At 39.9% G+C, this 27,298-nt stretch overlaps 2 protein-coding genes across 7 annotated transcripts in view; one reads left to right on the top strand and one right to left on the bottom strand.

The window, feature by feature from the left end:
• Positions 1-27,298, top strand: part of GLIS2 (GLIS family zinc finger 2) — a 300,390-nt gene that overhangs the window by 146,959 nt on the left and 126,133 nt on the right. The window lies entirely within an intron of this gene.
• Positions 1-27,298, bottom strand: part of ADCY9 (adenylate cyclase 9) — a 99,673-nt gene that overhangs the window by 15,733 nt on the left and 56,642 nt on the right. For 5 of the 6 annotated variants that reach the window (XR_007504526.1, XR_007504527.1, XR_007504525.1 and 2 more), the window contains 6 exons: positions 24,847-25,064; positions 20,005-20,107; positions 16,742-16,950; positions 8,693-8,852; positions 5,573-5,721; positions 1,935-1,976 (listed from right to left, as the gene is read on the bottom strand). Coding sequence is in view for 3 of the 6 variants with exons in the window: in XM_049791148.1 (XP_049647105.1) it covers positions 1,935-1,976; positions 5,573-5,721; positions 8,693-8,852; positions 16,742-16,950; positions 20,005-20,107; positions 24,847-25,064 (881 nt within the window). In the remaining 3 variants the exon portion in view is untranslated. The remainder of the gene's footprint in view (positions 1-1,934; positions 1,977-5,572; positions 5,722-8,692; positions 8,853-16,741; positions 16,951-20,004; positions 20,108-24,846; positions 25,065-27,298) is intronic. The other variant, XM_049791149.1, reaches the window with a different exon arrangement.

Below are 27,298 nucleotides of genomic sequence, written 5' to 3'. Positions count from 1 at the left end.
CCTGCATCAAAACAGACAGTGACCAACTACCCTGACAAACTACTGCTGACACGCAGAAAGGGCAGTGCCATGTGGTATTAACTCACGCATGATATACATGCATTTTTTCCCCAGCTGAAGGAGTGACAGACAAAATACAAATCTAGTACACCTCATAATAAAAAGTTAAAAGTGAAGTTTAGAAATGTTTAATGAGCGAGGTATTTTGGTCACTGCCTTATTTGGTATTTACATTACGAGCTAGGATTTGCAAAGCAGGCAGAGCGTGCTCCACGCCTGTTTGCAATAACATCTTCTGCGTGGTTTGGTTTCTTACCCACTCTTACCTTTACTTGTCATGAGTTAAAAGATATATCATATATTTATGAAAGAAAAATATTTGCATGCAAACAATGCTTGATAGCTAATTTTTAACAGATTTCTAATAAATGATGATGTAGAAACAGTCACTGAATGGAAGACTGGATTGTCAATAATTTAAGGCAGAATGAATTATTTATTAGTGATTACCAGCTGGTCAGGAGCCTGCTAAGGCTGTTGTCAGCGCTGGGCAAGACGTTTGTAATTCTGAGCAGCACAAAAGGTTCGGTGATTTCACAAAGTAATAATAAACCACTAAAGATCCAAACTCAGGCTAATTCTAAGCCATTACTTCCAGTGATCTCCATGCTTTAGTATTTTGTACATTGCCTTTTCAGCAAATTCCCTTCAGTGTTTTAGCTAACAAAAAAATCAAGCCACCTCTGTTCTTTTTGCTTTAACTTTCCATTCTGGATTTAGTGAACTGGAATTCTGTTATAAAAATGAAGTTATCTTTCATGAATCAAAGCCATACAAAAAGGAAAACCCATGCAAAAAAACCCAAAAACCAAAACAAAACCAAAAAAACCCAACACTATAGTAAGTGCTAACTTCTTGGTGAATAAATATCTAACATGAAAGCACAGTTACCATCTTTCTGGACTTAACCGCGTTTTCTAGACTACCATAGCATTCGTGTAGATGACATTTTTTTAAAAGTAATTTTGTTTTGATACATACTCCCAAGTAAAAGCAACGTGCTCCTGAATACACATTTGTTTAGATGAATTACTGAGTCACATATTCACAGGGTCATTAGTTCGATCAAGTACAACATTGCCCCAGTATTGCGCCCAAATTTGTAATCAACAAACTCATACTTCTCTAATACCAAAGACCAATAAAAACACTTTAAAAATGGTACTGCAAAATTTGCAATAAAACCATGAGAAATCCAACATTGAAACAATCACAATGAATCCTTAACATGTTTATTTATAAGGGGCTATTAATAACCCAGGAGAAGATTTTTGTTCGTTTGTTTAAAAGTCTGGGGCCTAAATTTCATTTGTTCTCAATGATATGACTTGCTATTCTGCCTAAGTGAGCTCAGGGTGGCAGACAGCACCCAGACTGTCACTGCCAGCATGTCTCCATCCCAGTGACGGCAGCTGGCTTCACAGCCAGCTTTTTCAGCTGAAGCTCCTCTACCACAGGGAATTCTCACCTGGCCAGCTGTGGATAGCATCCAACTCAGAACACTTCTGAACAGTGCAAATCAACTAAGGAAATCAAATAAATAGCTCACGATGTACAGATAATGCTTTAAAAACTGCTACTACTAGAAAAACAGATGCTATTTTATATAGCTTGTCCGTAACTTTCTTTCCTATAAATCGAATTTAAAAAGAAAATAGCATTACATAACTCAGTGACTGCAGCATCAGCGCTCTGATGATTTTTAGTCATACCCAAGTCCTCTGTAAAGGAAATTACGTACTTGAGGAGCTTAAACACAACTGGCTGAACCAATTTGTTGAATTCCCAAGTGTATTACTGTGGATGCAAATTTTTGCTACATGAAAATGTTTCTATCCCTAAACATAAAGATGGTAATTTTATATAAAGCTTACCTAAAGTTCTGTGCCAAATCTAGATGAAAAGTTTCCACCGAGCTGAAATAAAAAAGTGTTGATTTCAGAAGGAAAGTTAAAGCAGTAAACAAAGCATCTGCCAGAATTTCAGTTAGCATTTTAAACTTTTCTATTTTGTAGACTGTAGGACCAATAATTGCATTGTGCACTTGATCAGCTTCAGACAAACTTTGTTTGAATGTGACCTATCTGCACTTTTTGCCTGAAAGAAGCAACCAGTCAGACAGAGATGCAAACACCTCTAAAGGGTAACCGATGATAACACAGTCAAGATGATGCCTGGAACGAATAATTGTTAAACAATCCAATCTTACCTTGGAAACATGGAAAAGCAATTTCAGAACTCTAAAACCCAGTTATGCCTTCATCTTATCTGACCACACAATACAAAGATTTAAAAAAAACCAACCAAACAAAAAATGAACCATCCCCTCCACCCCCCAAAACCAAAAAAAAAACCCCAAACATAGAGCCTACTTTTGAAAATGCCATTACAGAAAACAAGTAAGTAGTTCAAGCAATTTTTGCGTTTACTTGCTGTGCTGGTTTTGGCTGGGATAGAGTTAATTTTCTTTGTAGTAGCTAGTATGGGGCTATGTTTTCTATTTGTGCTGAAAACAGCATTGATAACACAGGGATATTGTCATTACTGCTGACCAGTGCTCACACAGAGTCGAGGCCTTTTCTGCTTCTCCCCCACCCCACCAGCGAGGAGGCTGGGGGGGCACAAGGAGTTGGGAGGGGACACAGCCGGGACAGCTGACCCCAACTGACCCCAGGGATATTCCAGACCATAGGACGTCATGCTCAGCATCTAAAGCTGGGGGAAGAAGGAGAAAGGGGAGGGACGTTAGGAGTGATGGCATTTGTCTTCCCAAGTCACCGTTATGTGTGATGGAGCCCAGCTTTCCTGGAGATGGCTGAACACCTGCCTGCCCATGGGCAGCGGTGAATGAATTCCTTGTTTGGTTTTGCTTGCGTGCTTGGCTTTTGCTTTACCTATTAAACTGTCATTATCTCAGCCCACCAGTTTTCTCACTTTCCTGATTCTCTCCACCATCCCGCTGGGGTGGGGGGGGAGCGAGTGAGCGGCTGTGTAGGGCTTAGTTGCTGGCTGGGGTTAAACCACAACACTTGCATTACAATTTCTCTACCACCAATCAAGAATTACAACTCTTGGGATTAGTTACTTTTGGAAAAAGCAGCAAAGAAATCTGCAGAATAGATTTGCCCGTGATGCATACAAAGCTGCAATTGCCACTGTGACAAAACATATTATCCAGACTAATGATAAGAAGAACAAAAAAGTTATTTTTAACAAACAAAAGTTATGGGTCTCACTAATTCAACCTGTATTATTTTTGTTCATGATCAATTCTATAAATCACTTTCTCAGATCTGCAGTTGAACAGCTCTGTCTATTACTTTAAATATTTATTTTTAAAAGATGAAATAACAACACATTCCATGAGTTCTGTACTTTGCCCCTTAATGGTCACCGGTATTCAAGCCACAGGCAAAAATATGCAAAATTTCTTAAGATAATGTTTCTTTAACATTCATACCAACCCTTTAGTAGTCAGCAAACGCTGATGCTATGAACTGATAAAATAGCAAGGTCTCCACCTGTCTGCTGAAGAACACACTTTCCTAGTCACTTAATAAAGTTGAAATGTAGGGAAAATCCCAAGTTTTGTGTCCGTCTTTCTGCAAAGTCTTAATACAGAGCTTATGCGTGAGCTGATTTAGTAATAGCCCATATAATTTGTTCTAAAATTTTGTCTTTGAATAAAGAACTAGGAGTTACAATTATGGCACCAGACCTTATGATTTTCTTCTGTGACAAAATGCCTTTGACATGGATGCACAGAGGTCTGTTCAAACACTCACCCAGGGACTGTCAACCACTATACCTTTTTCATGCTTTGGCTGGACTGCCTGCCTTTGTATGAAGACTTTTGGTACTACAAATATATTATATTGCCCTATTTTAAAAGGCTCTGCTGTGAACCAGCATCTAGTTAACGCCACGCTAGCTCCATGCAGACACGCTAGGACGCATATAGCTTAATGAGCTGCAAGAACCCCTGCTTGGGGTGAATTATGGAAAAGTAGCCAGGGAGTCAAGAACTGGCAGCAAGGGTTTGCTCTTCACTAACTTCCCTGAAAAACCAAACCTGGGGTTAACTTCTCAGTGAAGCCGGTGGTTGGACAGTGAAAAGTGTCCGTGTTACAAAAGAAAAAGCCAACTGGTGGAAAGTCAGCTTTCTTACTGGGAGAGGGTCATTTAGTGTGCTGGAAGAGAGACAATGTTAGGTGAGGTGGACAACTAAAACCAAAGGGACAAATCAAAGATGAGAAAGAGGAGTCATCCAGAAACTGAACACTACTTCCCTCCACTGAAGCTAGAAAGAACTGTCCTGCACTCCTTGTCCAAGTGCTCTGCAGACAGACAAGAAAGGGATTTTTCTTTAGACTAATATGATCTAGAAACCATGACCCAGTTCCAAGTCTTTTTTTTTTTTCCTCCAAGGAAAGACTTTCTTCCTACAACCCTTACAGCCACTTCCAAATTACAGATGTGAACAGGCGTTAAGGCGTGACTTTTATTCTCCTTGTCTTTTTTTACATAAATTAGATCAAGATTAAAAAAAGACCACTGAAGTTACTTGAAGAGGGGATTAAAAGCTAAATACTCACACAAAACATGTGTCTGCAAACTCTTTTTGGTTTGTTTGGGGTTTTTTCTTGTTTTTCACCATATGATTCAGCAGGCCTCTGAAAAAGGGTTAGGAACTAGAATAATCTAGCATAAGAAGTCCTTGCAAAGTCTACCATATGGTAAGAGTGCCAAGGACTATGATCTTTCTTAAGCCACTGAGAAGTGCAAGTTGATTATAAAATTTTGACAATAGGAGTGGATGGCTGGAAGGACTCCCTTGATTCTCTTGGCAAGCAAATAGAAGGAGAACACTGCAAACAAGTTGTCCTATGGATAAAATTGCTTATCAGAGGAAAAACTGAAAAGCCTTAAGGTTATTGCACAGAAATGGCATTAACTTGATTCCTCTGGTTACTGTCTTGCAGCATCCTCTGAGAAGGCAGGAAAGTGAGAAAGAAAACAGCATATTAGAATCCTATTAAAGCTAAGCACCTGCCTTCCACAGTGGAAAACTCCTTGAGGAAGGAGGTGGAAGAAAGATACATGGTTCCTAAGGGCAAAAATAAATCCAGAGGGGTGTGGGGGAACAACTGGGCTCTCTGGCACAACCAAATGCCTCAGAAATTTCTTAATAAAATAGATTTTCAAACAAACAGTGAAAGGCAGTTCTATGGGTCTGGTAAGAATAAGTGTGCCCTAGAAACACATCAGTTGAGGACAGTATCATTTCAAAACATATTACAGGAAAGGGCCCCTCAGATATTGTCCTGAAATCCTTTAAAAAAAAAAAAAAAAAAGCAGAACTCTTCCCAAATAAAATCATTAAGTTTGAGAAGCTGGAGAAAGTCATGGCAGATACTAAAATCCCATGCATTAGATCCTCACTTTACTGGCAGAGAAAACCAAATTTGTCCACCTAAAACACAGCCTGTGAGTGATAAGGTGTGATGCTCACCTGTCTGGACACAAGGAGATGTAGAGCAGAATGAGAAGCACTGCTCCTACTACGGTTGCCAAGAGAGATCTCATCCAGGAGCTAAGCTGGCAGAAGTTACAATACTGCACAATGGTGATCAGAATCGCGCAACACATAAACATGGTGTACTGCAACAAAGAGAGAGAGCGCAAGTTAGCTTCTTCTTGCTGACTACAGCCCTTCTGCACATAAATGCTGGTGTAAACTAACGAATGTGTGATACAAAAGAGAAATACCTAATTTTATCTGTATTATGTGCACAGTAAGTAATCCCTCACAGTGTCTGTATCAGGAGACAGCACTTGAAGATGGAGGTCTTCCCTTCAAAGAGCAAGAAAACTTGTAGCACAAGTAGTTTGTCACAATTTTCCCTAAATGAAGTTTTGTATTACTGCATTACACAACCATTATTTCAGTAACTTTCAATACCTTCAGCTTACCTTTACAAAAAGCTCAGTGTCTCTTCTTGTTTAAAAAACGAGAGGAGGAAAAGGGGAGGAGGAAAACAAGGTAAATACTCATGGTAACCTCCTCTCAGTTGCTGGGGTTAGACCCTGTCTGTTTTAAACTAAATATCAACATTCCACTGCATTGAAAACATGGAACACATTCACCCTCAGAAACTTCACCCAACTGCCTACTTTTAAAAACACTTCTTAGAGGACATTATCATACTGGACAGCAACAGGTGAATCCAAACAAGAAAAAAATCTGGTCTGATAACAAAAGGCAGGTATCAGTCATTGTCAGCTGATGCTTGGCAACACCACCACTTATGCCAATTTGAAAGAACAGTTTTAGATTTTCTGTTCCAAATGTCCTATCCCAAAAAACCTTTCCCTTTCCACATCTTTACTGGATAAAGAAAAGGAAGTGCAGGACAGATATGTTACCCAAAATGTCTTCATTTCCCCGAGATACAAATTCTCAAGCTGATGTGCAAATTTTGGTTTTATCAAGAATATTCATGACCATCCAAGCTAAAACAGAGACTCCACAACTGCATTATGGAGTTCTGTTCTAGCTACATACTGCATTTCACAGTATCAAATGATCATTCTCTCTCATTTTAAATTTCCTTTACAGCTGAAGTGCAGAGACTGCAGTTTAGCAATACTGTAGCATAACAAATAAGCATGTGATTCAGAAGTAGACACAGTGTATGGAAAAAAAATCTTACATAATTTACCATTTTTAAACCACAAGCACAGTTGTTTTTTTAAATGACTCAAAAATGGATAAATGGAATTTCAGAATTGTCCATAAAAAAACCATAATTTAAACTTACTTTTTTCCCCCCATTTCAGGTCTCCTAAAGTGGCAGAGCACTGGTTCTCACTCCAAGTGATGCCCCAGCATGAAGCCAGCCTACAGAGGGTCAGTAAGTGCTGTGTTTTACTATGTATGCATGGCTTTGGAAAGTTTTTTTTTTTATTGCTGTTTTTGTTAATTTTGATTTTAATTATTTTATATCCAGGGAGGGTATAAAATGCTATGAATAAAAAAAAACTTTGCAAAACCATGTCATAGTAAAATATGACACTTACCTGACCCTCTATAGATTGACTCCATTTCCTAGAGCTCCATGATTGCTGAAACACTGAGCACAAGACGAGTTGGGACATCTCTTGGAGAGTGAGCCAACAACCCCACGACTCTGGAGGACCTGCAAGAGGAAAGAAAGCAAAGTTCATTCTCAGTTTGGTGATAAACACTGCCATCTTACTGCTGCTGCCTGAAGCATTTTGACTAACAACCTGATCTGAACAGGTATCGAGAATACACAAATAAAATGGTTCTTCCAACATTATTTTTAAACATTTGGAGAGATGATCATGGGTGGTGATGAATGAGATGATATAAAAATCAATGGACAGATTTGAGAGTTTTGAAGGTTTTCAGCTCCCTTCAGTGTGAGGAAAACATTCCTACAATTAGTTTACTGGTAGTCATCAGGGAGAAAGACCATCATTAAACTGGAAAAAAAAATTTACAGCTTAAAAATAATTAACCGAAGTTCACAAAAGGCAAAAGCTGCAGAATGATTTTAAACATGGGATGTGAAAGAATAGCAGATACATTCTTCTGTGACTGTGATAACCATGGAATATATGTTTAAAACAGGAAAGACGAAAGAACTTCTGGTCCACATATTCCCATGGAACAAACACTTCCCAACACCCAGTAATAAACTGCGATAGGAAGAACGATGAGGATCTGGTCGTCACCTACACCCAGGGCCCTGAAATAGCAAGAGATTTGTGAAACATAATTCCCCGAAGATCCTGGAAAGGAAGGATCATACACTGTGCTACATAAGAGAAACTTGCAGAGAAACATTAATCTCTGGTTCCAGTCCATTTTATTCACGAACAGGTTTTAAGCATTGATTTTATGCTACAATTAGCCTTTAAATTAAACTGTCCTTCCCTCTCCTCAATATTTAACCCCTCGTTCCCCCTTCTGAATGTTCTTATTAAAGGAGACACTAAATCCCCTATGGACCTTTCTGTGACTGGGCTAAATATGCCAATTTCTTTCCATTCCTTTTCAGAAGACAGCTATTGCATTCCTTTAACCATTCCTGCAGCCCCTGCAGGGTAATCCTTTCTATGTACTGAGAGCTCTCTCCTTTGAGTTTCTCCATCTAACTCTGCAAAGAAAAAACATCCGCTAATACTGTTCTTGCTGTTGAAATTCACTAACATGCATGCAAAGTTTTTAAGTATACACAGCATCTCTGACTACGAACTCTAAATCAAAACCAGAATGAATGCAATGAAAAGCCTGAGATACACTACTTGCATTATCTAGAAAAAACACTTGCAGAAGTGTTTGGTCTAACGAAAAAAAAGTATGTATGTGGGCAGGCATTTATAGGTATCCCTCTCCTCTTTTGTATGAGAGTTTTCAAATAAGAAAGTGACTGTATTTATATAACAAACTAGGCATTTCATCATACACAAAAGCCCTATCCCTCTAAGGCATCTGTATCAAACAGATGTAAAGCACGAGGGAGGTGAAAAGAACATGGCAGGCAAGCAACAAGCTTTGTTAGATCCAAACCGTCAGATTATGAAACAGAGTTCGACAACTTACATGTATATTTGTTTCAAAATCAGAGGTGAAGTGTGAAAAAACTGCAAGAGCTGGAAGAGAAACCAGGATTGCACCGAAAAAATGTCGAGGCAGCCAGCCAGATATCACCTCCAGGAGACGCTTGGTGCAAGTCATCACCTCCTCCAGAAAGAATGCCATTCTGGAACAAATGAAATCACAGATCAAGGCATTAATTTCAGCGCATCACTTCATACATCTAATTTACTTGTAATAATATAACTTCAAATCCTTCACTTAGACTGTATGAGCAATCACAGCACACTACATGCCATAGCACCTGTTGGTAACTGCAGGAAATAATCCACCTTCGCTGAAAGATGACTGGTTGTTTGCTCCGGCAAGGGGTGTCAGCAAAGGGAGGGAGAGCAAGTGGAATGGTGGGCTTCGAGAAAACAAACTGAAATCCAAATTTCATTTACTTGAAAGGCAAGCATAGGAAAGACTTCTCTCCATTCATAAGTATTTAGCCTTAAAGCAGGTGGGGAGAAGGGAAGCTTTAAACAAGATAAAAAAATTACTTGAAATGACACCAGAAACGTCTGAAAAGCAGGGCTGTATACTCCGCTAACAGTCACCCAGAGGCTGTGCAAATCCACGCTGTCTTAACATTATACTGCAGTCGAAACCAGTTCTCCCAGTTACAACCACCCCGACAGAAGTTCCCGTCTGCAATCAGACTCCGTTCCCTCTCATTAGGGAAGGGGAAGAAGAGTGTGGGCTGAGAGCTGGCACCCTCAGCAGGCAGCAGAGCCCGAGAAGCAGTTGTGATGAGCACCTCGGAGGCCAGCTGGCAGCTGGCACGCTCCTCCGCTCGCCTGTTGGTATCTATCATAGCAACCCAGTTGGCTCCGCACAAGGCACGCGGGAAGGAACGGTTCTTGCCTCAAGCTGCTGATAAAACGACGGCCCAAACCTGCGAAGTGCTGAAGGAGCCAACTGGAAGAGCTCTGGAAAGCAGCTTAACAGAGATACTTCTTAAATGAGAGCATTTCTAATTGTTAAAATGAATAAGGAAAGGTAAAAGGATGCTTAATGCTCCAGGACATTGCACAGAAAACTTCTTTATCTACAGGAACAACTCCTCAGGATAACTTCCTTCTTAAAGCTCATAAACATTAGTCACTCTAGAAAAATTGCAACTGCTGTTCAAGGTTCTAATTATTTTTATGAAGACATAAAAAGGTAACATAGTACAGTTAGCTTCATTTAAAGCCATTACATGTGGATGTATGTAATTACTGGAATCAGTCTAGGCAGGTAACTCTGCTGTCATAACAGTGGACTACAGCAGAGCCCCAAACAGTAGATAATTACTACTTTTTTTGGACAGAGATGCTCACAGCTAAAAAAAAGTATAAATACAACATAAACTAAATATGAAATTCACAATCTCCAGAGTTACACAAATGATTCCATGTTTCCTATATCCTTTAAAAAAAGATATCCACTGATTATTTAACACAATTGTCTAAAATAAAAGGTATTATGCTGGATAAAAGCCTGATACAAAACAGGATGAATTTAAAGTTCTTTATGTGAATTTGACACTTATTCCACACCTTTGAATATGTATTGTTTGTGAATGTTATTTCAATTCTCTAGTCTAGATTTCTGACACCGTTGTGAGCTCAAGCATTTTTTTGAAGCTTCAAAAGCTCTTCTCCAATTTAACATATTAAAATCTGGAAATTATACTTAAAGGCATAGAAAAAGATAAATTTGGGGTAACAGGATGGGAACGCTGTAATACATCCAGACCCCACGAGAGGGTGCTCACAGATTTGCTACTTCCTAGTTTAATGGCCTTTCATTTACACCAAAAATCATAGCTATATTCCACCATAAAAAAAGAATTTCCAACAAAGCACAGAAACTAAACGAATGTATATAAGGCAAAATATTTTTTTTAAAAAAGCCCTACGAGTAAGAACTGGGTTTTCTGAAGCATTATATATTGTCCTAACTCAGTTGCCTCTAACATCACTGACAGAGCTACGCCTGTCTTCAGTGGCAGCCAAGTTAGCCCAGTATCGAGTACTTCTGAAAATGACACCCAAGTTCATGTCTCTAAAAATAAAGTTCAATTCTCCCAAAGCCTATGAATTAGGATTAACATTTACATGGCTGAACTGTGAGAAAGGAAACTGAATTGGGCTCTAAGGCAGAGCACTCCGCGGGCTAACCTACGTGCCCGTGCTCCCCGCTGGTGGCTGGGTGGAGAGCCAGGAGAAGCCCGTCTCTCCGAAGGCAGATCAGCGACACCTCTGCCCACGCGCTCCGTGATCTTCCATGTCGCTCCCATGCAGACTGGCGCAGAAACCAACTCTGTGGCACACAAAGCGTGGCAGATACCCAGTGCAGCTCATGTCTCTCACCCCAACCCACACAACAGGGACTCCATGGTGCAGAAGGCTTTTGTTTTTTATTATTTTTTTTTTTTCCTTTCCAAGGCTCCATGCCTGGACAAATTCTTGTGGGAACTATAGCAACAAATCCATCAGCAAACCCGATCAGTTAATCCTGTGATGAGGACACTTCTTTATTTAGGCAGCTGTGTGCTTCAAAAAAGCTAGCACAAATTCCAGGTCACTACCACATTTCTCATGATAACGTTTACCTTCTTGCACTGATTTTTTTTTTATTTTTTTTTGGGGGGGGGTCGGTATTTATCAAGATGCTCTGCACTCTGGAATTAAAGTGATTGAAAACTCATCCATCACAAAACAGCGAAAGCCTGTGAATACAGCACAACCTTCCCATCGCAGGAAATAAGAAGTGCATTAAATCCAGACAGCAATGAGAGCTGCAGACAGATTTAATGGCTACAGGGCAGTATCAGTAAATAATGCAGTGTCAGTGGGTAGCTCAACAGGGCTTAAATGCTAAAGCATCCAAGATGTTTACACAAGCTGGAGTTCAAATTAGTAACTCTGACATAAATGATTAATGGGTAATGGAGAATGTTACCATCATTTCTGTATTTACTGGCAGTTTAAAATCAATTCCCATAGTTCAAATCAAAAGCTTTTGGCATAGCAGCGATTTGGTGGGATATTAAATACCAAAGTCACAGATGTTAGAAATAAATAAAGACAAACAGAATACATTGTTTTCCCTTGCATCAATACTCTGTATCAGTCATGTTGTTAACAGAATCGGTTCATTAAGCTCTAGTTGCAGAAAACAATTTCTGTTCCCAGTCATTAGGAATTTAAGAAGATCCAACTGGCTGGCCACAGGGTCTCAGCTATGGACAGACCATGAGTGTTACTTCGGTGAGCCTGGGAAGGTGAAGTACCAGGAAAAGGGCAGCTTTGCTTACTCAGACACCAGCAGTTTCCCATTCTACTGTTTTGATTGTACTTGCTTTCTTCATCCAGAAGATACATTTTTTGCTCTCTAGAAAGGTCCTTCTAAAGTCACCAATCAACTCAAGAGCTCCCACTCTTTTGAACAGGGCTGAAATATCCACTATTCTGGCCTCATCACTTCACCCAGAATTCTTCACTGAAGGATGCTATCAAAATCAACACTTTTTTTTAAAAAAAACAAGTTTATTTATAACAAGTTTTACTTGAGAACAAGAACTAGATGTCAAAAGTACCTAGTTAATAAAAATCCTGTATTTACAGCTACAATAGTGAGCAGATGTCTTTACCTATATTCCTGCAGAAGCACTCCTAATAATCCCAAGTGAAATCTCACACTCTTCTATGTTCAATGACGTGTCCCCCAAGGTATTTTTATAAAATAGCAGAACTTTAGGACCTCTTACACCTCAACTGAACCCGTGAAAGTCAAAGTAGTCACATTCAAGTGGGCAGAAGAACATTCTTGGCACTATGTTTACAGAACAGGAGATGACATCTTCCACATGCTTACAAATGAAGCGCCAACTTTTACGTGCAGCTTTATACAATTAATTTTAGAGTGGCACTTGTGGTAACAGTGGGATCCTCATCTATAGATACTCCAATAATTCATTATCAGACACTTCAGAGGATTCCAAACATCCTTCTCCTTTGTAAGCTTTGCTCCATGAGGACTTCTGCTCTTCTAGAACTTAGAAGTTTAAAGTAGTTTCTCATTGTACAGACAGTGATAGTGCTCTCCTCTCCCACTCCTGCAGCTGGACTAAAGGACTTAGCCACAAGAGCTGTAGCGAGTACTTCCTAGGCAGAGTCCTGGATTCAATTAAAAGTTAGACTAATTTAAAGGCAGGGTGTTTTGCATCACGATAATGAAAATACAATGAAAAACTTAGGCAAGAATTTTCTGGTCCTAAAATAATCCCTTTTCCTGAAATTCTGGGATTGTGCCCAGCATTGTAGTCCAATCTCCTCCCTTAAGATATCTCGGTGGTATTCTGTGATTGTCATTTGGGATGACATTTCTGCACAGGAAGTTCTGCACCGTTTCTGTGCATAACGAGTGGTCAGAGTGAGCAGTCCTCACTTTGAAGAGGAAAAAGATGATTTTCTTCTTTCTGCTCAAGGGAACTGTACAGAAGTGTATGCCTCAGGTTGTGGAGACCAGAGGGGCCCAAAAGCATATTTTATGTATTTACTATAAAGTAAATACATATTATAAATGCAAAACAAAAAAACCCCTCCAAGCCAAAACAGATACCTTTTCCTACAAAATTCCCTCCCCGATACACTGTTGCCATTACATTTAAAACTGAAAACCTACCTGAAAGCTTCTGGGATTTTTCATCTACAAAGACTGCTCTTTTTTGGTGTCTCGTATGATGCTATTTTCAAGAAGGTACCCTGGATAAGACCTACTCAGATCTGAGATGATCCTGTTATGTACTTTAAGAGAGTCACCTTAGATGTGATGATCAGAGTTAAGCCAAATACAAATTATGTCTCATTAGTAGAGGAAAGATTGCAAATGTGACTCCGTGGTAGCAAGTTCCTGAGAACCAATTCCTTGTAACTCCGGCATAAATACAGAGTGATTTGCAGACAATTCCCCCTCAGCAAAAAGAAAGGAGCGACACATCTCACTTGTACAACAAGGGCTACAGTAGCAAGGGATACCTGGTGATTCGATTCCTACATCCCCACTCCTCAACTGCCAGTTTGATGGAGAGGGCACAGGGAAGGGCAACAATCGCTTATCCTGTACAGTGATTCCTGTTTCCCAAACTAACCAGGAGAATTTGTGGGGTCTTGAGATTCAACTGTCAGCTTGACTCCAATGAGTGCAGCAAGTGTTAGCGACCACCGATCATCTGCACCCGTAGTAGCTGTGCAGGATGTGTGCGCAAACCTCCTGTGAGTGCCTGTTAGGATAAAGACAGTCCTGCATGCTGTCAATACAGTGCTTATTGAAAATTTGTTATTACTACGCCAGGTGGGATGATGTGAGTTTTGATAGCTGGCTACAGATGTTCTCCACAGTGTGAGATGTTTCCCAACCTGTTTTTCAAATCAGAATTAAGAACAAAAGAATGATTAATATTAAAAAGATATATATACTTCTAAGACTTCGGAGTCATCCTGAAACACTTGCTTGTTAAATCTCACTGACTTTTTAAAAGAGGCATCCAAGCCAGCTCAGAACGTAAAATTTGGGCTTTAAGCCAACATAGCCTCATGACAATATTAGAAATGTCAGTGGCAAAACCAAATAGTGTTAAGAAAACATTATAAAACCACTTAAATTCACCTCAGTAATGGCCCAGGCTTGCTACCAGAAAGCATGGCTCTCAACAACATACTGCTGCAACGAAGCTAAACCTCTGTACAGCCAGAAAGACAAAACCACTTTGCAAATTCTTGACTATATAGATAGGTTATTGAAAAAAAAAAAATCTTCCATCTCCTTAAGAAACCCATAAACCACCAATCATAGAACAGGACTGAAGTAAAACCATATGTACCTACATATAAAAATTTCTAAGATTATAGCAGTAATTTTTATAAATATACAAAATAAGAAAAGGCAAATGCAATGTAGCATTGGAAAAGCAAGTGGGAACAATAATGAAAAATACTAAGCCAGAGTAAAAATTCACCTACCAGGTGAATGAACGCAAATTTTCTCCAAACATATCTGGATAGCAGATACTAGCTCTTCTGCAAAGTGGTGGTCGAGTTGTTCAGAGCTGAACAAATTCAAGGATACAATGCCATGGCCACTAAACCCAGACCACCTGCTCACTGCTGCCTTCCTACTCTCCTGCCTGGTGTGATGAAAGAGCTGCCCAGGCATGTTAAACCAACAAAAAAAGCTTCCCTCCTCACCCAAGACAGCGTACAGAAACTGTTCTGCAAAGAGGAAAATGCATTTCTGGTGGAAGAGAGAGGACAGAGCAACATTCTAGGATGCACTAGAATGACAGTCCTACCAGTTCAACCATCTCCCAGTACAGTTCTTAACACTTTCTGAATTTCTAGATTTTTCTAAAAACTCCAGAACTACAATACTATTCAAATTGCAACAATGAAATACATCTGCTAAGAAAGACTATCCTTAAAAGCATTTCCACTGTTCATAAATGACATCTTTCTACTCCTAAATGCCAGCTTTCATGTAAATATGCTTGCATACATTTATATGCACACTGAGTTCCAAGCTTGCTTCAGCAACTGAAGTACTAATATAGTATCTTTTACTTTGACCCTGAAAAGTCAAAATAAAAGAGTGCAAACTGCAATCTCTTGTTTCTTTTGAAACAACAGCAAAATTGCTTCTAACTTGTAATTACAAAAGCATTTTAACTTACACATACCTGATAGATTTGCAGAACTACAAGTGAGGGGATGTGTTTCCACACACCGCCCTTATAACATGCTCTTGTGTCAGAAGGAAGTGCAGCGAAAACAGGGGATGAGGAGAGCAGAATAAACTTGCTCTCACAAGTATAGACAAACAAACAACTTATTAGTCTATCATCTTGGTTAATAACAGGTTACATGTAGTATCTGTATAAATCAGACAACACACCCAGGAGAGCATGAGCTTTACTGAATGCATGTACAACTGCAGTCTTCTGCTATACTTGAATGTGTTAGTAGCTCCAGTGTGCCTGGGGGAAACCCCACGTTACATAGGAACCGCATAGTAACCGCTCGCTGACCAGTTAAAAATGCTGGGGTAAGGCCCGTCAGCATCCTAGAGGTCAAGCACACACATCCTCCGGGTGACTGGGTACAAGTCAGGAATGAGGAGTCATTCTTAAATACCAGGTATCTGCATCTGCAGCTGAGCCTCACCTCCAAGGGCACAGGAGAGGCAGAGGCACAGGGGACGTAGGGATGTATAAGAATTCAGGGACTGGGGATTCTTCGTTGCTGGCTGCAAAGAGGCGGTATGGGGGGTGGCACTGCCGAGCACAGTCCTGCGAAGCCACCCTTTATGCAAGCAGCAGCTGACTGTCACGCAGCCCAGGACTTGGGGGAAATGCTGAACTCCAATTATGTGTCAAACAGAAAACACAAACTATTTGAATATTAAACCCATGAGACTTGAGGATTAAGAAAACTAATTCCGGACAGATGCAATGTGACTTTTGCAATTTTTTTTTTTAATTTTTTTTTTTTTTAAGAAAAGAACTGCTCTTTGCATATCTGATAAATTATTTCAAGTTTTAACACCAGAATGGTGTACTTTTATCTAGGAATTTAAAAGGGTTGTTTTTTTTTTTTTTTTTTTTTGAAGGACAGATACTAGTTTTCTGTTTGAATTCCCTCATTCTGATGGCCCTGTGAGGGGAGAAGATATCCAGTTGGTGTGTGGCATCCCAAGGAACAATAAAAGCAGGGGCAGGCATGGCATGCAGGTTCTGTTTCCTTAAGTGGCCTCGATCAGAGTCACCTTTCTCTCCTGCAATTTCAGTAGCTAGACTTCTCTTTACACAAGATCTGCTGCAAGCCTTCTTAGCTTCACTAACACTGTTCTCCAAATATTACAGATCATCCAAGTGAGTTCCTGGGATGCTGTCAAACAAAATGTTCCCAAGCCAGCTACCATTTTAGTTGTCACTGCTATTTCAAGACTTTCTTATGCTTTATTTACCTAATTGAGATGACAAGGGACAGCACCTCTAGCAGGATGGCGATGATGAACACCACAACTGCTGCAGGTGGTGGAGGGGATGCAACCATCCCATGTTTCAGGAAACATGTGACAGAGAGTATGAGGAAGACTGTGGTGGAGAGGAACACGTCCAGGAGTGAGCTGAAGGTAGCACTGGCAAATGTCTTCACTGGAGCATTCCTTATAACCTGTGTGGAATACAGGGATTGAGGGAAGGGATGAAAATTAATAAATGCTATTTTGCTGAATTTAATTGTACCATAAACAGCAGCTCACAAAAACAAATAAAGGAATACAGAACTTTTTGCCACTTCATCAATGCAACGTAAGTACTGTATTGAAACAAGAAACAGAAGAGGTAGTTCAATGGCTATCACAGTTCCCTGAGAATAAGTCTGTGTTGAAAAAAGGCACTGGCAGCACAGCCCCTGGGTCTGGGGTGATTCTTACAGAATACTATGATACAAAAACAAACCACATGAAAATTGCCTATTCTAAGTAAAGAAACATAAAAACCATAACTACTAGCAGATAAAGCTATAAGACATTTTCTTCAATAATTTTCATTTAAAATAATAATAGATTTTACAATAAACCTTTTAGTTCCAATGGTTAAGAAACCCCTCCAAACACCACTCTACATAAACAGTTACTTGCCAGTGGCTGAGTTCACATCTCCCTTTCAGACCAGATTAAAAGCAGCAATTGGGACGCTATGTAATCTGAATTGATCAGAGCCCAGGACAGCAAGTACTGTTCTTCTGTAACCCCTTACCACACATTCCCATCCCATCTTGTCCTGGCCCCAGTGCTTGTGCAGCTGTGCTGTGTGCTACTTTGGCCAGTCCAGCTGAAAACTAGATCATGAGCTCCACATCCTGGCTTACTCAGAATAGCCCAGTCTTATGAGTGTTTATATCTGCCCAGGGGACCACAGAAAGCAAGTTCCAATGAAAAACAGAAAGTATGTTATCCATATCACCATGAAGTAGCCCTGTTTGAATACTACTAGTCTTGTACTCTGGTTTAATTCAGAAATTTCTTCTGCTCCTCAGAACACTATCTGCACTCAGCAATACTGGGAGATGAACTTGTTCCTCATTTGTACCTCTCTGCAAACAAATATATTCAGTTAGCATCATTCAGTGCCAAAATTACCTTTTAATCTGAACTGTAGCAGAATCCTGTTAGTCTACACAGTCACTTAAATTGAATTAAGGAAAGCAGCACTGTATCCTAAAGTGACAGTGTTAAGGATGCCCTAACAGTGTTAAGTAGTGCCTTAATTTCCAAATATGAACAGGCTAAGCAAGCTCTTGTGAAGTGGAGCCACTTACAGAGAACAATTACAAACCAAGCATGCAGCTGGCACTGTGTAATTAGAGGTGAATTCAGTGGTGTTGGAAGTTACTTTCAGCAACAGTTTACTGCAAGACAATTAAATAACTGGCAGTGCTGACAAATCATTTCAATCTCCCAAGATTTTTGTTGTTGTTTTGGACCAGTACTATGCTAATATTAAGGCTTTAACAGGTTTTGCCCCAGTGCTGCAGAGTTACTATTACAGAATGAAGATTCCCGTTTCCAGGGAGGTTTACATAATAATTTTCAAATTAATAGCTTGCCACTAACAGAACGCACAGACCACATTCCTGCTCTTTCTAATAATTTCCTACATACCCACATTAATAGGTCAATCTGTATATGTTTGACTATCACTGCTTCGCTTCTCTTTCCAATCTTTCAATTGGAAAGAACTTGATTTACTATTTTCTGTAGAGCTTGTGCAAATTTTGCAGGCTGTATCCCATGAGAAGTTTCTCCCTGTTGTTGCTACACGAGCTTTATTCAGAGAGATGCCACTGGAATATGGTGCTGCAGGATGAGTATGGAGTTTCGGAACAAAGTGATCAAACTGAATTGCAACACAACTATGCCTCCCTTTGTTAAACTCTGCCTCATTTGTAAACACTGGAAAACAAGCAAATAGGGGCTATTGCTTAGGACAATGTGACAATGCTGCCCAGAACAGAAAGCAGCCCATGAACAGAAAGCAACAAGCAGCAGAAGCAGAAATCCTACCTGTCCTCAGATGCAGGACTTACCAGGAAGAAAAGAAATCAACACCTACATTTATCACAATGTAATTCTGCCAGATGGATGACCCAAACTAATAGCTCAACGCTACTGGAAGGGAAGGGCTCATTCTCCTTCCTGCTGCCGGACACTTATCTTGCACTGACTCTGGTGCTTGCCAACCTCTCTATGAGCTGCTGGTTCAATACAGCAGAAAACAGACCCAGACAGAAAAAGGAAAAGCCCCAAACAGAAAAACAAAACATGAATATTTTATGCTAGGCTAGTAAAACAAACTGGCTCACAGCAGGGAAGCCTGATAAGCACCAGAGCCATTAGGAAGAGCAGAGAGGAGTAGGAACAAGGCGGGAAGAGCAAACTCCCTCTTTTGGCAGCAACTTCTCAGCTACTCATGGAAACGTAGCCTGAGTTAGTCTGACACCTAATGTCACTATAGGTAAACTTAAAACATCTTGCTTAAAACAACCAGGCAGGAATATCTACCGACATGGAAAGCCTGCAATACTATTAGCCCCCAAGGGGATTGAGGCCTGCAATACTGTTAGCCCCCAAAGGGATTAAGGACTTTTACGCTCAGTGCAGAATCCCGCAGAAAGCACCAAGTTTGTTACAATTTACTCACTGTTCCTTACCATTACACAGTGTTTTGAACTGCCTGTTTCTGAATGCAGCACACTTACAGAACTTACAACATTTGAGTTCAGAGCAGTCTTGGGTTCCACAGGGATAACCATGAGGCTATGACATGAATGAGAATCAAAGTCAAAGTTACCATTCTCAAAGTTAGGATATTTGATAAGAAGGCAAATAGCATTTGGTCCTTGAATCTTAGCATGGTTCTCTAGCCTGCCTAAAGCCTTAAAACATTATCCTGAAAATGGAGAAAAGGCAGGTGAGAAGTAATTAGTATGTCTTGGTGGATTGTGAAAATTGATTTCCAGCCTAAACATTGGACGAGACTCAGGGCATGGCACAAGACAGGTAAGCTGAAAGGGGACTGTTTTCAGATGCAACAATACCAAGTAGCAAATCACATTTGACATTTCACGACCCTTGTCATCAACTGCAGTGAAATGTGTTGAAAACAATGACAGACAGTTGCTTAGGCAGATTACAGAAGGAAATCGACATCAGGAGAAACACACCTCTTCCTGATAGCTTGTCCTGTAGGCCATCTCCAAATCCTGATCCAAGAAGTTCAGGCTCAGCTTGTTAATAGGCGGTTTAAAGAAGTAGTCTTTCATGAGGCTAAAGAGAAAAGACGATACCAACATCAGTTTATTCAGCTGGAACTCTTTCAGAGCCCCTTGTTCTGTGGTTTCTTGTTTCTAGGGATGCTGGCACTCAGCTTTGAAGTTCATGTAGCTTTTCTTTGCTCTCAGTCACCAAAGTACTCCCTTATCCACATCACTTTCTCAAAGGAAATACTTTACAAAAAAATGACAGAGCAAACTTTTATACTGTCAGGAAGAGACTAACAAGTCCTTCTAGAAACTTAACAGCTATAACTGCAGATGACTAGAATAATTGTAGTATAAGCCAACAAATAGTAAAGGCTAATTGCTGCTACAGAGGCACAACCTTAGGGGATGCGTGGCTGCTGGATATTTGGTGGAATTCTATCGTTCAAAGCAAGCCAAGGATGACAAAGGTAACAAATTGTTAAGGAAAAAAAACCCAACATTGCCCATTTTAGAAAAGAGCACTTTCTTGTTATTTCAAAGACACTAAAATAACTCAAGTAACTCAGCTGGGAACATTCCCTTAACGATCCAGGCTGCAGAGAAACGGAACCTGAGGAGATGGATAGCTTACATTTACTTCTGAAACAGAAGATTTGAAATCAGCAGAATCATCAACAAAGGCACTGAAAAATAATGAAACTAGCTCACTAGGACTAATGAACCAGGAGGCAGCATCTACCAGAGAGGGTCTTTATGCACCCCTTCACCTTCTTTTCAAGTGTCAGGTGCAGAAAAAAAACGATAAAAGAGGCCTTAATGATAAAAAGTTGTTCCTATTCCCCACCCTCTGGAGCAAAAATAAGAACATTTTTTGAGTTTTACATTAGTTGTAAGAGGTTTATGAAAGAAGTTTTCTAACAACATCGATGGCACTTGATCTGCAAACCTTTTCTTTCTTGAGTAGGTGGTGTCAAAAAGCTGAAAGGACCGGACTTACAGAGCACCAAGTGCCTTGTGCCCAATGGTTGCAGAGTAAGGTCACCCCTGCTTATGCCACTTATTGCTGGGATAGCCTGTCACCCTCTCTTCTGTGCAGTTCTCACCTGAGACTGCAAAACACACACTCTTGCTATGGACCTCCTTTCATTAACAAGTGGAATTGGTTGCTTGATATTTACAGTGAACTAACTGTTTTTAAAACTGCTGTAGAATCTGAAATGGGGCAGCTTCTTTCTAAGTGCTACTCCCACCTTGAATGTTGTAGTACCAGAGCAACAATTAGAGTGGGCTATTTTCAAGTTGATAACTCTGTGCAAAAACCAGAGATGCACATGGGATCAAATTCCAAGCAGATGAAGAAGTTGAAAGATCCTACAGAGCTAGTCTGTGACTGAATTCTTTCTTTCAGGGCGTTTGTTTTTGTGTTTTCTCTGTTTATTTTTTAAGAACACTTGGCAAAGAGCTTTTTGGAAGTACAAGCTCCCCAGCACAAGATGGCATGTAGGAAGCATTTTTTTTCTTGAGATGCAAGAGGAACCAAACACACATTCCTAGACTGAAGCTCGAGAAGACAAAGGACTTCAACCATGAATATGGCAGATACTTGATAACCTTTAAACATTCTGACCTTAGCCAGTATATTAAAAACATCAGGATAATCTGAAGGAATGACAGGACACATTCACTTGAGTCCTCCTTCTTCCTTATCTTCCTTCCCTCACCTCTCTTAGATGTTTCTAAGAACATCTTATAATAGGAATTTTGCAAGTTTGTTTGTGTTTTGTTTTGTTTTTTAACAATGCTGAATTAATTTTCTTCCTCCAAGGAAGCTCAACAGAGTATGGTGAGGTCGTGTTGGAGCTGCAATGGTCTAAGGATGTAGGAGGAACAATCTGGTTTGCCAGAGCAGCACAAACCAGAAGGTATAACATGACAAAACCAGGGTGAAAGCAGCATTTCTGATGTCAGCCAGCTGTACCGTGCCAGTCCAGCTCCATGTCAATAGTTGTCTGTCTCAAAGAGGAAGATCCCACTTTAGTTGACTAAACACAGTCAAGTACATAATCTGCTTCCCAGGAGGTGCTGTGCCTCCCCAGCATAAGGGATTTCTGTTTTCCCTGAATGAAGCAAGACTGGGACGTGGGAGATAAAAGAAACAAATTTTAGAAGTATTTGAACAGGAAACTGACCCAAGGGGGGGATGAAGGCTGCACAGAACCTAGCTTGTGGGGGAGCTTCGTATTTCCCTGGGACTCTGCTCTGTAAGTCTAAAGAGATCATTTAAGTACTGTCCTGATCAGCACATAAGTACTTGTTTCTTGTACTTCAAAAGGTTTATAACCTAAGGAATACGTAACTTTTCTTGGAAACAAAAATCTAAAAAGTGAAAATCCTTTGAGGGTATTCCCAATGAAATTAAGTTTAAACATTTTGTACTCTTACACTAGGTTTTCTTTTAAAATACACAGTAACATGCAGATTACGATGAATAAAGCATGGTATTTTTATTATGGTTGTAGTAAAGCCAGACTCAAAGCTCAAACTATACACTGATTGTCAAATATATATAATCAATATAAGATGATGCAAACTGGTAACTTCTATGAAAAGGATTCTTGTATAGTGCAATAATACAAACATGCCATGCTAACACTGGCTTTATTACTATTATTTTTAAAGACAACTGGAACTGTGCTGAGGTATCAGCTCCAAGGTGAAATCTCAGCATGCAAAAAGACCAATGGCCACTCATGAAACTCTAAGCCACGCACCTAAACTCTAGAAAGAGGCTGGGAAATGAAAAGTATCACCAGTATCCAGCATCTCCTCCAGGCTAGCCCTAGGCAGCTTCCTAATGCAGTGTACAGGCTCCGGATCCCCCTAGGATATGTTTAATTCTTCCCAGCTGTACAGGAAGCCTGTGTGATTAATTTATGCACCTTATCACCCTATCTGGGTTAGGTACTTTCTGCTAATAGGAATTTATATTACAGATCAGAACACCGACATCGTGCACCACAGTGGAAATCACTGTCCAATGCTAGGGGAAGCTCACACTTTGCTGCTGCTGGGTTTGCAGTAACATAAAATCAAAGCAGCAAAACTCCGGTATTACTGCTGCAAATGGGGTTTCACAGATGATGACCAAGGGGAAGTTTGGACTTTACCCACCTCCCTGAGAAAACTCAAATTTCCCATTCAAACATCCTCACAGATACTAGATATGTCAAGACCAAAAATAAATTATGTTTTACAGTAGGGGATCAAGAATGCTTTTAAAATGACTTATTATATAGAAATTCACACTGAGAAATGTTAAAAAGGATTAATGTAAAATGGTAGGCTTAAACCATTTTGCATAGACCTAATTAATCAGAAGATTATTTTTGGAAAGTTATGTTTACATGAACTGAACTCAGCAGAGAGTTTCCCTGGCAACAAGAAATGGCCCACTTAATATTGTGATGATGATATTTAATTGAGATTAAAAAAAAAAAAAAAAAAAAAAGCCTAAGGTTTGACTGATATCAAGTCACGGTCCTACTTTTTCCAAATCAGAAAGAATTATCCATTTTGTAAATGGAGGAGGAAAGCACCAGGAACACCAGAGCTTCAGCAAACCAGAGCAGAGCTTCAGCAAACTAACGGCATAAATTAAGCTACTTCTATAACTTTAAATTTGCAGCATGCTAGTTACAGTTTAAACAAAAAACAAATTAGTTCTTGCTGATTTCTGCCAACATTTGGACTTCCCCAATCCTATCTTCTAATATTTTAAAATATCAGCTAAACACCTATTGTCAGCCACTAATGACAGAACATACACAGGAAAAAAAAAGTAAACTAAATGTTAATTGAAGGTGGCTACAGGAGAAAAGTAATCTGAAAAAATCCAGAGAAGAGACTGGAGAGGGACTGGTGTCCCTCCCTCTCACTTCTCCCTCCTTTAGTCATGTTTTCAGTTAAGATGACAGCGTCCCTGTTCCAAGCAGCCTGGACTCTATACGAGCATACAGTTTCAAGGATATTTAGATAAAATGCCCCTAATCTGAGTGGAAGCAATGAAGCAAAAATAAGAATAGCCATAAATAATAACAAACTCAAGTTATCTGTTTAGTTGATCCAGTCAAGTTACTACCATAATAAGGGAGATACGGTTGTGTGTTTACAAAAATGACAGACTACTGAATTTTAGAGAACTTATTTTCCCCTGCTCAAAATAAAGTTTTTTGTTTGAAACAGAGAGAGAATCTAACTTTACAAAATGCTGTAGATATGTAGTAGGTCCATGAGAACTCATTCCTATTAATTCTGCTTCCAAGGCCAGTATGATTTTTAGGCATAAGTTAGTCACACAATGTTATCAGATGTCGTTCTTCTGCTATACGAAAACGTGAGTTTCATGGTTCAGATTTTACGTTATACTTTTAATTGCAGAGGAAGGTACGCATTATGTGCATTAAGAGGATGTTTCAATGTAAAGATAAGATTTCAACTTCATGACAAGTCATTTAAAGAGTATTTTTCCTTTTCAAAGACTTGACTGAAGAATGACTGTTCACCATGGAAATGATGAAAACCCTGGCTTTACATATTCCTGAGCAGAATGTTTCTGACATCAAGTTCTTACTGTATTTTAAGCAGAATATAGACTAAGATCAGAAAACATATGACATGTTATATGTTAACAATAATTATTGACATTAGACAAAAGCACACAAATAAAGATTAAAGATATGGGACCCCTGTTACTGCCTTCTCGCCTTTATACAATTTTACACTGTACAGCTTGATTTTCCTTACCTGTCTTCTTTAATCACATCCACAAAGTGAGCATCTGTCTTTTCTCTGATGTTTTTGAACCTCAAAGGAAGGAGAGCGGATTGATCCAGACTCACTCCACCCCATCTTCCCTTCTCTTGCAACATTTCATAAAGCGAGGTTTGACTATTGCTGAGCTTTTCTTCCTGTGGAGGACTCAAAAGTCCATTTTGAGTCTTAGGACTGTGTCCTCCTGGAGCCTGAATGACAGAAAGCAAAACATATATGGGGAACATCAGTGGTTGAGAAAGCAGACAGAAGAGATTTCATGGAGCAAAAGTTGAAAGAAGTTCTTCCCTCAACAAACTGAACTTTTACCTGATCATGTCAAAGACCTAACTCCACCTGCCTTGAAGTCATTCACATCTTCTGTAAGTGTATGCCTATTCAGGTGTTGTCTTTTTGCTTTTTATGTACCAAGTTTCCAAGAAGCAGAAAACCAAGTACATTTTCATGCACGTGATGAAGACCAACCACAAGCCCAAATTTCATTCACGCATCTTAAGGTCAAGATTCTTCTAAAAAGCTTTTTAAATACTTACTTAAACTGTGCTAACTTTCCACAGGTCATGAGAAAACTTACTCTGCCAGCCCTTGCTGATCCTTCTGCTGACCACTACAGCCCTGCTGCTTTCCCAAACAGAGGTTCCTCCTTTCTCCTACCTGTGGGAACAGCCCTTTGTGCATCTCATCATGCTACAAAAAAAATTATCCTACAAATTAAACTACATTTTCTTCACTAAGACAAACTACTTCTTTCCAGTTTTCTTCTGCTTTGTATTAATTAACAGTGCATTTAAATTTTGACACCAGCTTGCAACACAGCTTAGGTACACAGTATTATCAATTCTGCTTTCATTCATTTGAGAACACAAATTACTTTTAACCAAAAATTGTTCTATTTTCATGGAAGCTGAAGTTCCTTCTTTTGCATTTTGTTTGACATAGACCAATATGCACTGAAGCAATTCCAAAAAAATTAGACACCTAAATATGGTTAGAATGAAAAGGAACTGCAGTTAGTCAGGATCATTTTCAAATGCAAACATATATCAAACTTAGCATATCTGAATGTTAATCTCCCCCCCCGCCATGTCCTATCATTTATCATGTATCATTTATCCTCATCCTGAAACCCACTCATGACAGAAGTTTCTTCATTTCTGCCTTTACAGCAGTCAGCACAGCAGTGACAAGCTCCTCCAGAAGACTATTCTTGGATGCCACCGCAGTGACCATAAATAAATACCATATATATCATCACCACCCCAACCATGCACTGAAATATGTTACTTAGATTGTAAAATCAACTTAGTTAAAGAAGTATCTGGTTTCTGGCTGCCCATGCAAAATTAATTCAACCTCCTTTGTGTATCTATCCTGTAAAGCAAATGAGGCACATGAATATAGGCAGGTATAGTGAAAGGTGCAGACCCAACCAGTGAAGATACAAGATTAATGGAGCAGCAGCAGAACGTCACCTTGTGCAGGGAAGAGTCAGAAAGCACTCAGGCTTGGCTCCCTATCTCTGCCAAGACCTCAAGAGCTAAAGTCATAACAAGGTGTATTGGAACGTTTCCCTGGGAGCTACAGGAAAAGCAGGAGGGAGGTGGGCTGTGCTTCCCCTTCCTCCCGCCCGGGAGGGACGCAGGATCCCCACCCTGCGGGCTGCCCCGTTGGAGGTGTGAGCCCCCAGAGCCACATGCGGGCAGCCAGGAGATGAAAGGATTCCCAGTCTAGTCTCTTCGACCACTCACAACAGTTGTTTTGGCAGATTGCAGGTGTTCACAGCACAGTGACAGCAGCTGACAAAGTAGAATAGGAAATTTAGTAGTTACCTTGGTGTGCTGCCAATGTTTTGCTAAAGAACATAATCAACAGAAGAGAAAGGTGATTTCAGCAACACATATCTCGGCAAAAGCAGGCCAAAACCCCTTGGACCAGAGAGGCCCTTGTGAATGACTGAAGGGCACTCTCCTCATAAGCCAGAGGCACAAGAAGTTCCCACATAAAAGGTCACCACTTTCTTTTCTACGGGAAAACATTCAGCAGCTTCAGAGCAAGTCTTCCTGCAACGTAACAGGTTATCTAGCCTACCCAAAGGGAATACAGCTATGGAGCACAAGACGTGCTGTAGTGCCAGGGTAACCTCTGTTTTTGAAATGAGGAGTACTAACAAAGGCAAACCAAAGAGAACTGTCCAACAAGTTGCTAGATGTGAAGGGTCTTCATTGTTTGTTTGTTTTTAATTTATGCTAAAGACTATATTTGCTCAGAGCACTTCCCAGAACAACTTGAGGCAAAAAAAAAAAAAAAAAAAAAAAAAAAAAAGACGTTCATAGTTATCACCTTTTCTCTTTTTTTTCTGGTAAAGAATCTTTCTTCTTTTCCTCACCCCTTGCAGCAGATGTCATTCCTTGAAAAGCAGGAACTG

The sequence above is a fragment of the Accipiter gentilis genome, chromosome 33 (genome assembly GCF_929443795.1).
Source record: "Accipiter gentilis chromosome 33, bAccGen1.1, whole genome shotgun sequence".
Classification (NCBI taxonomy): Eukaryota; Metazoa; Chordata; class Aves; order Accipitriformes; family Accipitridae; genus Astur; species Astur gentilis.
Note: the sequence above shows the minus strand (reverse complement) of the source record. Positions and strands in the feature narration are given on the sequence as shown.